This window comes from Lissotriton helveticus, chromosome 1_1 (assembly GCF_964261635.1).
Source record: "Lissotriton helveticus chromosome 1_1, aLisHel1.1, whole genome shotgun sequence".
Taxonomy (NCBI): Eukaryota; Metazoa; Chordata; class Amphibia; order Caudata; family Salamandridae; genus Lissotriton; species Lissotriton helveticus.
The window spans coordinates 1,245,876,798-1,245,890,803 of record NC_136057.1 but is presented as its reverse complement, the minus strand read 5'-3'; the positions used below and the strand labels follow the sequence as shown (position 1 = coordinate 1,245,890,803).

The window sequence follows — 14,006 nt, the reverse complement described above, 5'->3', positions numbered from 1 at the left end:
CACACCTGAGAATGAAACTTACCTATAGAGAAATTGCTAATGAGACTTTTCATGATGAGTGTCTTTAGAAAATCCAAACAGCCATTCACACCAGAGTGTGGAAGACACACCTAGCAAGCATAAGGTTCATGGTAGAGTTTATCAACAGACCCTAACACTGCTCTGTGGGATGCTGCTTTTGTCACATAGATACTTTTATTATTGTGCAGTTCATAAGTTATAACCTAGCACATTGGGCTATGAACTGCCATCAAAGCGCTACATGCAGCCAGGTTAGAAAGTTATGTTTTTCCCCAGTCTTTGACTATCCTAATTTTACTAAAAAGGATTTGTTTGGGAAGAAATACATTGTAATTAGTAAGGTCAACCCTAACCACTGTGTTGCGCTGCACCAGTTGCATTAGTTGTTTAAGCCAATTTATTCCAAAATAGTGCTTTACATTCATTTTTGCATTCATTTTTTTCAAACTTTTCTTAGGGCCAGGGGGAACCTCCTATCAAAATCCTACCTGAGGAAGGCTCCCTTGCTGAAATTCAGATCGGGTATTACATCTGGCTTTCAGAAGCGCCATTTGAGGATTTGGGTGGAATCAATAGAGTAAGTGGGTGGAGCCAGAGGAAGTGGGTGTGGCCTCCTAAAAAATAATTGAGCACCTGGACCTAATATTTTACAAATTAAGCACTACCCAGCACCTGTACACACTCCACTGGCTCCCCATCAAAGCTAGAGTCACCTTCAAGATGCTAACCCACGCTCACAAGGCCCTCCACGATACCGGACCAGCATACCTGAACAGCCGCCTCAAATTCCACGCACCCCAAAGGACCCTACGATCAGCCCAGCTCTCCTATGCCGTGGTCCCCTGCACCAGAAAGAGAAGATCGGGAGGCCGCTCCGTCTTCTTCTGCGTGGCCAGACCCTGGAATGACCTTTCGCTCCACCTCAGACAGATAACATCGCTCCCCATCTTCGCAAGAAACCTCAAAACCTGGCTCTTCGACAGACCCCCTCCTCGATGGACTGGAACCTGTGAAACACCCCCCCAGCACCTTGAGACCCTTACTGGTGAGTAGTCGCACTTAACAAACACCTGATTTGATTTGAGGCGTCAGACTGGATCCAGAAAGTTTTTTGTCAGCAGTACTCCGGTGCATCGGTAAGTGGCGTTGGTTGGCTTTGCGTCAGTCATCGGTGTCGTAGTCAGCGGGATGAAGTCACAGAAGTTACTTAGACGCCACCCTTGCGCACTGACGTCAGTTCTTTCTTTATCCACGCCAGCAAGCGCAGATCCGGAGTGAGCGGTACCCCCAGTCATTTTTTGACTGACTTTTGTGACTTTTTGTTGACTTCTTTTCGAGTCTTACATCGACTGCTGGTGCACGAGGGATGCCCGGTTTCAAGGCCTGCGGTTCCTGTTCTCGACTATTGTCGGTGACGGATCCACACCGTATGTACCTCTACTGCTTGGAGCGTGACCACGACCCCAAGTTGGGCTCTGACTGCCGGACCATGGCAGGAAGTCTTTGCGGGATCGGTCCCAAAAGCTCCTAGAGGCTAGGCAGTCGGCTCCACGTCGTTCGAGGTCCCGGTCATGTGGAGGTCATGGGACCGATCACAGAGCCATCATCACTCCTAGTTGAAGTCTTCGCATTCGGGGTCAGGTAAGTTGAAGCGCAAGAAGAAGTCAAAGAAGCATCGTCACTCTTTGACTTCCCCATGTCCGTGGGCTGACGTGGCAAAATGTACGGGTGGTGCTACTCCAGCGGCTCCGCGTGCTGAGCCTTCTGGGTCTACTCCGGCCTTCCCTCCCTTCGTGGGTCCGAGAGCGACCCCTGTCCAGCTTCGTCAATTTTATGAAGCGATGAATGTCATCTTTGGGCAGCCCGACTCCGCCTGTGCGCCTTCGGGCCATGCGGACTTGGCTGGGGTCCCTAGGCTTTCCACGGCGGCAGCTCTGGCCTTGGATGCAGACCTGGATCCGGATCGGCACCGGACATCCTCGGAACACCTCCGCCGGCTCCGATTCCACCAGCACCACGTCCGTAGCCGGCACCAGCTGGACCTCCAGCCGGCATCAACCCTGGCTTCCATCCTGATATGGATCCGGCACCGAGGGGTAATATTGTGCCTGCATTCCACCCTGGGCATTTCCAGCCAGTTTGGCAGCCACAGGAGGGTGAGGAAGACTCGGAGGAACCTGAGGACCCTCTCACTGCCCAGTTGGAATACGATCTGGACTGAAGAGAGGAACTGGGGGATGCCAGTGGTCTGGACACCTCACCAGACCACGGCATGATGTCTCCTCCTCCTACCTTGGCTACGGAGGAGGGAGAGTCTTACACAGTGGTGTTGCGTAGGGTGGCCGAAGCCCTAAACCTCAAGCTACCTACTGTGGCTATCAGGACTAACCTCCTGACAGAGGTGCTTCTGCTGGTAGCGAGCTCCTCTGAGCCCCTGCTGCTATTTAATGAAGCCCTCACGGACATCCTTTTGGGCACCCGGTCCAGGCCCACCAGAGGGGTTCCTGTGGATAGGATGGTTGCCCGATGCCACCGCCCTGCCCCGGGCGAACCCACTTTCCTCTCCCAACACCCCTCCCCGAGAGCTTGGTAGTCCAAGCCTCAGCGTCCAAAAACGCATTCCCAACTGCACCATCGGACAGGGATTCCAAGAAGCTGGATCAGTTTGGGACGAAGTTGTTTTCTTCCTCCAGCTTAGGGCTGCGTTCGGTGAGATACGGTGGCGCAAGTGCTGCCGCAGTGTCCTGTGCTTTTGCTGAAGGGAGAGACGCAGAAAAGTTCGCCATCCGCTGTGGACTGGACACCGCCCTCTCCCTGGGTAGGAACATTTCAATGTCAGCGGCACTGCGCTGTCACGCCTGGTTGAGAACAACTCGTTTTTCTGGCGATGTCCAGAACACCTAGATGGACATGCCCTTTGATGGCTGTCGCCTGTTCAATGCGCTAGACAATGCGCTAGAGCGCTTCAAGGACTCTTGTGCTACGGGCAAGTCCTTGGGCCTCTCCACCACGTTTCCTGCACGGTCTGCTTTTCACCACCTTTGTGGCCCCGGAAAGGGTGCCCCAGCACATTCTTTTCAGAACCATAGGCCAGCCCAAGCTCTTTAACCTCAGCATGGCTGAGGATGTGGGAACCACCAACATGGTTCTGGCAGCCAGCGGGCAGGCCAGTCCATCCCCCCCCCCCTGCAGCAGCCTCCAAACCATCCCAGTCAGAACTTTCAGGCACAGCAAACGCCAGTGGGTGGCCGGATTCGCCATCATCTTCCCCACTGGCGCACCATCATGTCAGACAGGTGGGTTTTGCAGATAGTCCGAAGGGGCTACTCCTTCCCCTTTAAGACTATCCTTCCATCCATGCCACCCCAGTACCATTGCATGTCGGGGGACCATCTGGTCCTTCTCCAACAGGACGTTACGGCTCTCTTGGCCGAGGGAGCCATCGAGCACCTTCCTGCCCCAGAAGTAGGTCATGGTTGCTATTCCCACTACTTTCTAGTGCCCAAGAAGGACAAGGGCCTGCGTCCCACTTGGATCTCAGGGACGTCAAACGCTTCCTCCGGAAGGAGAAGTTCAAAATGTTGACCCTGGCTCAGGTCTTGTCTGCCCTCGACGCTGGAGGCTGGATGGTAGTGTTGGACTTGCAGGACTTCTTTTCATATCCCCCTCCTGCCGGCCCACAGGCGTTACCTGCGGTTCACAGTAGGCCACAAGCATTTTCAGTTTACTGTGCTCCCCTTTGGCCTTACCAGCGCCCCATGGGTGTTTACAAAAGTAATGGCGGTGGTTGCAGCTCATCTGCGCAGATCAGGGGTTTCAGTCTGCCACTATCTCGACGACTGGTTGTTAAAGGTGGGCTCCCCCAGGCAGTCGTCTCCCACCTCCAGACTATGGCCGACCTCCTGCATTCGCTGGGGTTCTACATCAACGTGCTGAAGTCGCACCTGACCCCCTCTCCGAAGCTCCTCTTCATCGGAGTGGTTCTGGACACAAGCCAGTTTCTGGTTTATCTTCCCGAACAGCAAGTCCGGGATATTCGGGCTATGATTCCGATCTTTCAGCCTCTATCCTGGGTTTCGGTCAGGATGACTCTGAGGCTGCTGGGCCTCATGGCCTCCTGCATCCTGCTGGTTGATCATGCCAGGTGGCATATGCAGGCTCTGCCGTGGGATGTGAAGTTCCAGTGGGCGCAGCATCAGGGGAAATCTGTCCGATTGCATCCTGATCTCGGAGGGCACTGCGCAACAATTGAAGTGGTGGATAACGAACCAGGATTGGGTCAATGGCAGATCCCTTTCCCTTCCCCAATCAGAACACACAGTGGTGACAGAGGCATCTCTTCTGGAATGGGGCGGCCACATGGCAGAGGCGTAGATCAGAGGCCTCTGGTCTCCAGCGGAGTCAGGGCTTCACATCAACCTTCTGGCGCTCCGGGTGATTCGTCTTGCACTAAAGGCTTTCCTTCCCTTTGTCCGGGGAAGAGTAGTGCAGGTGTTCACGAACAACACCACCGCCATGTGGTACTGCAACAAACAGGGTGGGGTGGGGTTGTGGGCCCTATGTCAAGAGTCCCTTCGTCTCTGGACATGGCTGGAACATCAGGGTTCAATACCTGGCAAGTTCACTGAACGCCAGGGCGGACAAACTCAGCCGCAGGTGCATGATGGATCACAAATGGCGTCTTCACTCTGAGGTGGTGCAAGGTCTTTTTCAACAGTAGGGAGAGCCTTGGTTAGATCTATTCACCACCGAAGAGAACGCGCAATGTCAGCAATTCTGTGCGTTGGAATTTCCAAGACAGCACTTGCTAGGCAACGCTTTTCATCGCAAGTGGAGTTGCGGTTTTCTATACGCCTTTCCACCTATACCACTTCTAGCCAGAGTGCTGAAGAAGATCAAGCATGACTGGGCCCAAGTAATTCTTGTGGCTCCGGATTGGGCACGAAGAGTTGGGTATCTCGATCTGCTCAACATGGCCATCGATCCCTTGATCCAACTGCCTCTTCGGGAGGGTCTTCTGCCGCAGCAGCAGGGGACGATCCTCCACCCGAAACTGTCCAGCCTCCACCTCCTTGCTTGGAGTTGATGTCATTTGACTTGCCTCCCTAAATTTGTGATGTAATCTTGGCTGTCAGGCGTCCCTCCACTAAGACGGTAATCGCCTGCAGATGGAATACGTTTGTGGCATTGTGCACAGCAAAGGCTGTGTATCCCCTTTATGTCCCTCTTTCTGAGGTTCTCTTGTTCCTCCTTTCTTTGGTCCAGCAGGGCTCTGCTCTGGGCCCTCTAAAGGGCAACATCTCGGCCATCTCGGCCATTTCAGCCTTTCTCAGGCTTCCTGATCAGCCTTCTTTTTTCAAGTCCCCTGTTGTAATTAGATTTCTTAAGGGCATTACCCATCTATTTCCTCCTGCTCCTTTTGTAATGCCTCAGTGGGACTTGAACCTGGTGCTAACTTATCTTATGCGCGCTCCCTTCGAGCTACAACATAGCAGGCCTCTCAGACTCTTAACTCTCAAAACTTCTTTTTTGGTGGCCATGACCTCTGCCTGCAGGGTGAGTGAGCTACAAGCTCTGTCTTGCCAGGCCTCCCTTTCTGGCTGTTCATCCGGACAAGGTCGTCCTCAAAACTCAACCTTCCTTTCTTCCAAAGGTGGTCACTTCTTTTCATATTGGCCAAACCATCAGTTTGCCCACCTTCTTTCCACCTCTGCATCCTTCAAAAGAGTAAGAGTGGCTCCACAGTCTGGATCCAAAACTGATTTCTAGGGTTAAGGACATCCTTTCAGGGCCCTAGCTTTGTACACCAGTGGTCAGTGTCTTACATGGCTCTATGATCCTCGTGCGGAAAGTCGTGTACAGAAATTACATCAACGTGCAAGGTCGGCGTCTAAGTAACTCCGCAACGTCATCCCAGCGACCAGGATGCCGACGACGGATACGGAGTCGACCAGCGCCACCTACCGATGTGCAGGGGTACTGCTGCCGAAAAACTTTCCGGATCCAGTCTGATGTGTGGGGAATATTCTAAGGTAAGGAATCTATAACTAACCTATGTTTCTTACAGATATATCGTTACCGAAGGCAAGTAACTTGTTCATTTACTCCCCTTTGTTACCTGTCAAACATAGTGCAATGGTGTTGAGCTTACATCACCTTATGAGCGCAGTAATACAAGTATTTTGTACTGCAAAGTCAAGCATGGGACGCAGTGTTGGCCTGCACTTTTCAGGCCTAGGGTATTGTGAATATTTGTAGCTTTCGGTAAAGTCCAGCTGCTCGATTCTCTTCTTACTTTGAAGCATTCGTGTCCCATTCCATCATGTTACAAGCGGATGATGAACAGGCTAGAGCTCCCAAGTCTGTGAATGAAGTGCTGTTACACAGAAAGATACAGAAGAATCTAAGTTCCTCAAATTCTGTTGCATCGCCCTACCATTCATCGTGCAAAGAAGGCCCAGAAGAAGCAAATGCATTTTAAAATACTGAATATACTGAGATTTTCTCTTTAACCCATTGCCTTGTTCAATCCTACTATTCTCTGAGACCTATTTCTCCTCTGCTTCCATAATCTTGAAGTCTGCATGTTATTGTTAGATATTGAAAGAGAATCTTTCAAAGATAAAGAATGTACTGAGTGAATAGAATTCTTTAGAAGAAGTTGGTTCTCATCTGTACTTTTTCCTATCTGCAGATTATTTGTTGACCGCCCAGTTCCTGTTTTAGAACTTGGAACGTCAGCGTCCCTCTATGACTACACTCTTTTTCGCAAAAAGAGTGGTCATTTGTGGATGCCACCACTTATGCACAGGGGTCGTCATGTCTGCTGCAGCTCTGTAATAGCGTGAGAATAGTTTTTGGGTGTACACAATTTGACTACTACTCTGTAAATAAACATACATTATATAATAAAATTACCATATTTGTCATTGATAATTATAAAGTTTACATTATGAGAAACACTCCTAATGAAGTGCGAATTGTACATATAAAGCACGTTGAACCATTGTTAAGGAATTGGGTGACGTTAATTAAATACTTTCATTATAAAAATCAAACTATACGGAATCGAAGCTTTAATGAATTAGTGCAGCTGTTCTTAACTTTCTGACATTATGTGGGCCCCCACTGAATCATTAGTGGAATCCAGGGATCCCCACTTGAAGAACCAGGCCTTATGGGCCTGGCGGCGCAGGGCACGCCTTAATCTCCGAGTTCACCTGCCTTGTCGGACAGAGACACAAGACACTCTGTTGGGTGTAGAAAATCAGGTTTATTAGCTGCAGCTAAGCACAGTTGTCCCAGAAGTACAGAGTAGGTTCTCAGGAGACTGCCACTTCAATTCCGTGGCGCACAATCTTTTATAACACACATATTTACGACATGTATTCTCAACACATATAAAGCTAACCAATAGGAGAAGTTGGAAAACAAGCTATCGAATGTCCCAAATACGCCCTTCTTTCAGACTCTGTATGTTACCCCTCCCCACAAGTTAATCAATGCTAGTGCCATAATCTAATTCGCAGGTGGCAGGACGTATTTGTGTGCCTCAAAGGATAGTTGTGTAACGAGAGAATACAAGAAGAGTATAGTGAAGGCCAGTCGGATAAGATAAAGTAAGGAAAGAATAGGAGAGCCAAATAGCCAGTCGAGACAGGGATCAATCAGCCCAGACATGGATTAGTAGACTCGGCCAGACCCTGACATCGGTTACGTAAACAAGGTCAGGGGGGTTACTTTTTACCAGATAAGACACGCAGCAGCTGGAAAAGGCAAAAACACTCTGTTCGCCGTGTCGCCTGAGTGAAGGCAACACAAAATGGCGGCAGGCCACAAAATGGCGGCCGAATAGGGACGAAGTCGGAAATCGAAGAACCTCACACTGAGTCATTATTGGAAGCTAGGAAACCCCGGCCTGTGCAGTTTCTATTATGGGAATTTCATAATAATACACAAGGTAAACATCCTTCACAACGCAGTCAAAACACCGCGGTGCCATTACGACGCGTCTTTTACAACGCAAGTCATTACCACGACTTGCACTGGAGGGCGCTCTAGACCAAGGAATAGTAGATTTACTATTCCAACACCTTCCCTACTGTACGTAGGGTGGAGTTGGAATAGTAAATCTTACTATTCCTAAGTCCAGCACCCTACAGCGCAAGTCGTGGTAACGACTTGTTGTTATAAAAGATGCGTTGTGATGTACCGCGATCATTTTGATCGCATTGTAACATCATACATTACATCCATACACAAAGATACCAAAAACAAGTATACACCAAACAAATGCTCAAATATTTTGTTTCATTCACAATCAAATATAGATTTTTTTTTCAAATTTCTTCTTTAGTCTTTTTTTTCCTGTTCCTAAAACTCATTGCCAAGATAACGTTTTCGGGAATATGCCTGCTTAATATACCAAACAAAGTATTATTATGTAATTAAAAAAAATCTTGCTCTACTCTCGACTGTTTATTTTCTGTTAAGGTGATGTTTGTTCAATGGTATGTTCTATTGTTTAAATCCCGGTACTATTTGCCTTTTCTGCACCTAATGAATAACAGTTGATGTCATAGTTGACAGTCCTAAAAGTTGTAGCACAGAAAAAGAAAGGCAGAACAGCTCTGAAAGGAGTACATGCAAGTATGTAATGTACTAATTACACCCTAAACCCTGTAGTACTGCTTTTCACTCTGGCAGGCCTTGCCTTTATAAAGTTTAAAAGAGTGTTTCCTGGAGAAAGTGTCTTGTTTTGCTCTGCCATCGCCACCTAAGGTTAGAATTCTTTTTGACCCAGAACAAAACATCTCCTACTGTCCCAAACACACTACCATAATCATACCTGCACTCTCCAATATTTTTGGGGTATTATAGCATATTTATATTTTCTATATTGGGAGCTTTGTAAAAGAAATGGTATACAGATGAAGGTAATATAATCATAGAATCAACATTATTAGTATGTGTGTGTATTAATCACGTTTACTGTATTAATCCAACAGTTTACAATAAAACTGATATTTTACGGTCATCAATAATGTATGGTAGAAAAATGGTTAAAATGTATTAAGCGTATATATGTAATAATTATATAGTCTAAAATTGCTAAACACAGGAACCTAACACTTTATTGTCTAAATATGTCCTTAATTTTATTATAGAACTATTGTTTTTTATATGAAAACAGTATATAACAGCCTCAAAGGGGAATCTTATTTTTGCCTCACTAAAAGTCGGTAGCAAGTAGGAATTTTCTTAAGTACAAAAGTTTAGGGCACATTCATAAAATGTCCATAAGGGTTTTACATGAATGTCCACAGAGTCGACACTCAGACTTTCCTTTGAGAGCTTGATACTTCAAATTCATATATAGGGCATCATTCTGTAATCATGCCTTACTTTGAACACATTTTCTACCTTTTTATTTACACAATTAAACATCAAAATGCAATACGCTATTTATGTACGTTTGCATCCCAACAGGAAACCCTGCACAACCTACCTCCCTCCACTACATGAATCCATACCAGCTGAATGCATACGGCATGGCACTGAAGGCAGTAGGAGAAATTATTCAGGATTATGATACTGACAAAATGTTTCCAGCCTTAGGTTTCGGAGCTAAGCTTCCTCCGGATGGAAGAGTGTGTCATGAATTTGCATTGGTAAGTAAAACAAATCTTCGATGATTGCTTCTTTAATACGCTTTCTGCCTAACATCTCTGCATTTCAAGATATCACTTTTGAGGCTAGTAATATTTTGATTTAGGCTTCTTGCCGCATAATGCATTATAAAAATATTTTCATTACGCCTAACCAGCGTCGGATTGCCAACGCGGGCATTCGGGCAATGCCCGAGGGGCCGGTGTCCAGTTCCAGCTGTGGGCTGCTTTTTTTTAGCAGTCTGGGGGTGAATTGGCAGTTTCTGCATTGCTCGGATGCGGCCAGTGGGTGCCTGAGTGGCCTTTCTGGAGACAGGTGGGCCTCAATTACCTCCCTTTTATCAAAGGTGTCACTCCCTTTCTATCGCTGGGGCCGTCCCATTAACATATGCATATTGAATGGGGGGCAGGTGGCTGGAGCAAAACTGGCCTCATTTGTATTCCAGTGTGTTTCACCAGTGTAAACTAATCTGTGCATTTTTTTTATCCCACCCCCCCTTTATTTTTTTATAAAACTTTGCCGAAGCAGTGTTTTGCAAAGGCAATATGTAAATGTGGGCCACTTTTAAATAGCGTGCCCGGGTCGATTTCTAATCCCAATCCAACCCTGCGCCTAACCATGCCTTTTTCTGTGCCCCTTCATGGATTACTCTTTTTATTTTATTACCAGTTCTCTAAGTTTACAGTATAAGTTATATCAAGTTGAATGATTTCGAATAGCTGTGGTAAGTGGTTGTTTAAAAAAATTGGCTAATTGGTGCTTAATAAACTCATGCCCAGTTCACCCTCTTTGTTCTACACTTGTATGAACTCATGGGATTGGCATTATACCAGCTACAACCCCAGTCACGGAATTGCCACACAATGTTCTTTCTTTGTCCTAACGTCGACCCATAGGTAAATACAATGGTACCAACTTTAAGCCATGGTTATGCCAGTGCCAGAGTAGTGCCTTACCAGAAGGAGAAGTTACTTGACCTACAGCCTGCGACACCACCCAGATCCCGTAGTGTTTAAATGGTTGATTACAGATACCTTAACTCCTCTGTCCCTTAAGGAAAACAATGCCTACCTATTTGCCCATGGAAAAGGACCGCACATGCAGGCTTAAATAGGAACGAGGCAGGGTTAAACTGGCTGGATTGGGCTAGAGCAGGATACGGTGTCATCCTAATGATAAAGAACACTACCAACATGTCATACATGGATTATCACAATTCAGCAAAGCAGTGTCTGACATAGAATTAAGGTAGTAGTGTGTCTTGAGCAGATCAGCAGAGAAACGGATGTCCTCTCTAGCACAAAAACAACAAGATAAAAATACCAAATGTAATGGTAGACTTACTTGCTCTGATGAAATGAGCTCAGGTTCAAACAACTATCTCTGTCCAGGGAGATTAAGAGGCAGGTCACAGGAGAGTGATCATTGTCAGAGGTCTACTTTGAACACTATCTAGAATGGCTCTAATGCACATGTTTCAGAGTATTTTGTTGCTTACATCTCATTCTTTAAACTTGTGATTACTTTCTGCTCTACTCTTTTCAAAGCGAGATACTGTCTCCCGTCAACTGCTTTTGTAGAGTCCTACCCAGCAGTTTCTCTTGCTGCTAGGTCTTCCCCTCTCAGCTCATCAGATCATCTCCTTTAGACCTGCTGCTTTTATCCTACAAATGGCAACATGTGACATCACCCAGCCAAATCTAGACATCTTTCATGATAATTTTGAGATGGCCGGAGTTAACTTTCATCTTCAACAAGTCAGGTTTTTTAAATACTGTGATCTTCGCTTTCATTCCTGGTGTAAGAGACCTCAGAGGTTTAGTCTCTGCATGCCTATGCTTCTCTAGCATACACACTTCCAAATCAGTGAACCACTGCGTTAGATCTCCTTTCTGGTGAAACAAGCATTATGTCTCAGGTTATGTGCCTTTTTCCAGGACCCTTCATTGGCCCTACCAACTGTTGGTCTTCTCATACCGGCACATAGAGCAGTTGATTACTCACCTCTGGTAACCTTTCACGTCTGAGGCCTCAATCCATCACCCTCCTGACTTAGTTGCCTGATTCTATGGTGGAGGACACTCAGGATGACTGAGCATGCCATCTTAATGTACTTTTGGGCATCAGTAGCACCCTATTTCCTGCATGTGTTGCCGTAGATGCATATGCTTAGCATTATTCTGCCATCAAGTGTTGGGTCGAGCAATTTCAAGTTATTTTCCTTCAAAAGAAGCCTTCATTGTTAGATTGTTTTTCACTGCCATCAGGTTAGGACGTCGTCATAGCAGCTCCAGGACTGAAGCTACAATCTCCACCAAGGCCTCATATGCTCTCTGTCTTTTCTCCAGACCGATTAATCTCTGATCCGGAAGACAGTAACTGGTGATATCGATCACTACATGGCGCCCACCCTGGCTCAGGCCTGGCGTTCTTCAGCTTCTTCCTCTGCATTCTATAGGGCTACATCCATCAGGGATGGAAAACACGCCCTGCAGATTTTGCCCTAATGGCCACACAAAATATTGTAGACAAGACCTACATAAAGTCTGCAACCTATGCTTGTATCTGGAGCAGGAAGAAACCTCCTGTGAGACGTGTTTGATGTTCCAGTCAAAAAAGACACTTTGGAAATGAAGAGAGTGTCGTTTGGCCCACATAAACATGCACTGACGTGTGGAAGATCCTCCGGATACCTTCGGGGACCAGTCACTAGAACTCAGTCAAGAACCGGAAGACTTGGAGACACAGATGGTGCCAACAGATGTACATATGCTGCTGGCTAGCAGTGGGGACAGTTCAGACTCCAAGCCCCACTCCACACTTGTGGGATAAGTACATTGCGAAAGCCACCCAAAACCCTACCAAACCACCCATACTGGCTTTGGGAGCCCCACTGCCTTCGAGCCATGGAGGTCTCCATCAACAGGCACACAAACAAAAGTCCACTATGTCTGGAAAGCTGTCAACTAGCATTGAAAAATTTACAGCATTAAAACATTTTTCTCCACCGACACCGAAGCAAGCCTTATCAGCATAACCAAAGTCAAAGAAGGACTCGGAACCGAAAATACATACCTTGGATACCAAACAAATCTCGGAATCAAAACATGGTCCGGCCTAAAAATCTTGAGGTCAAAACCTACACATAAGCTGTCAACACCAGAAACAAAAAACCAAAAGACGGAAACAAGTAAAACAGGCTCTTCGACGCCCTCCACATCCTTGACATTGAAATCAATAAAAAATACTACAGAGCCACAGAAAAAACAAATAGAGCCCATTCTTGACTGCTTGCAAGACAAGCTGAATAAAGGACAAAAGACTTTGTCAACCCACATACTGGGAAGTTAGGATAAAAAAACACCACCACCTGCTTCCCCTCACACTTAAGAAGAGGAAAAGTATTTTCAAGAGGACATTGTTGAGCTTCAACAAACCCATCAACAAAAGAAAAAGAAACAAGAAAGAGGCAAAAGCCCTATTTCTTTTCCTACTTTTCCTTCTCCTCCTCCTCCACCTCCTTCTCTTCCTATTCCATCATCTCCTGTTCCATTTTCACCTGTTACATTCTCAAGAACAGAAAAGGCACACTTGTCAGAAGACTTACCTTCTGAACAACCATTGCATTCACTAAATCAATCACCTCAAAGTGACCATCAACATCAAGGGCATATCCCTTACTTCATAGATCCATATGGAGATCCCAATATGTCCCCTGATCCATTGGGGTATTTATGATGCTGATCCATAGGATGATACTGATCCAAGTATCTATCCATCCAAACCCTAACAACCAGATGATGCATTAATTTATCATCACATCATCAGAATGGCAACTACATACCACAATTTTTCCGCAGGAAAATGATTTCTTGGTAGAAACACAGAAAGACGATTTCCTGGTAGAGACACTTAATTGATCACAAAGGGCAATGCAAACACTACCTATGCTTAACCTTTTCGGTGCTCAGCCCGGCCCCTGGCCGACCAACGTCATGGTGGGCCTGTGCTAAGAACGGCCGGGGGCTGTCCGAATCCCACCTACTTATTAATTCTCCCGCACAGCGGGGGAATTTGCGCAGTGCTGAAGGGTATGAAGATAAATCTGGAGTAATCACCCTGCATCTTGAGAAAAATTATAAACCATGTTCACTGAATCCTGAGTATATTAACCCCTTCCATGCTCATGACGAGCTCAGCTCGTCATGCAGTACACTGCTCGTGTGCTCATGACGAGCTGAGCTCGTCATGAACAATGGGAAATCTGGAGTAACAGCACTCAGGGGGAATTGCCTTAGCTCTGATGTGGTTAAGGG

At 46.6% G+C, this 14,006-nt stretch overlaps 1 protein-coding gene across 2 annotated transcripts in view; it reads left to right on the top strand.

Moving 5' to 3' along the window:
- CPNE8 (copine 8) overlaps positions 1-14,006 on the top strand; it is a 1,123,798-nt gene that overhangs the window by 917,871 nt on the left and 191,921 nt on the right. For both annotated transcript variants that reach the window (XM_078679874.1, XM_078679883.1), the window contains one exon: positions 9,511-9,692. In XM_078679874.1, coding sequence (XP_078536000.1) covers positions 9,511-9,692 — 182 coding nt within the window. The remainder of the gene's footprint in view (positions 1-9,510; positions 9,693-14,006) is intronic.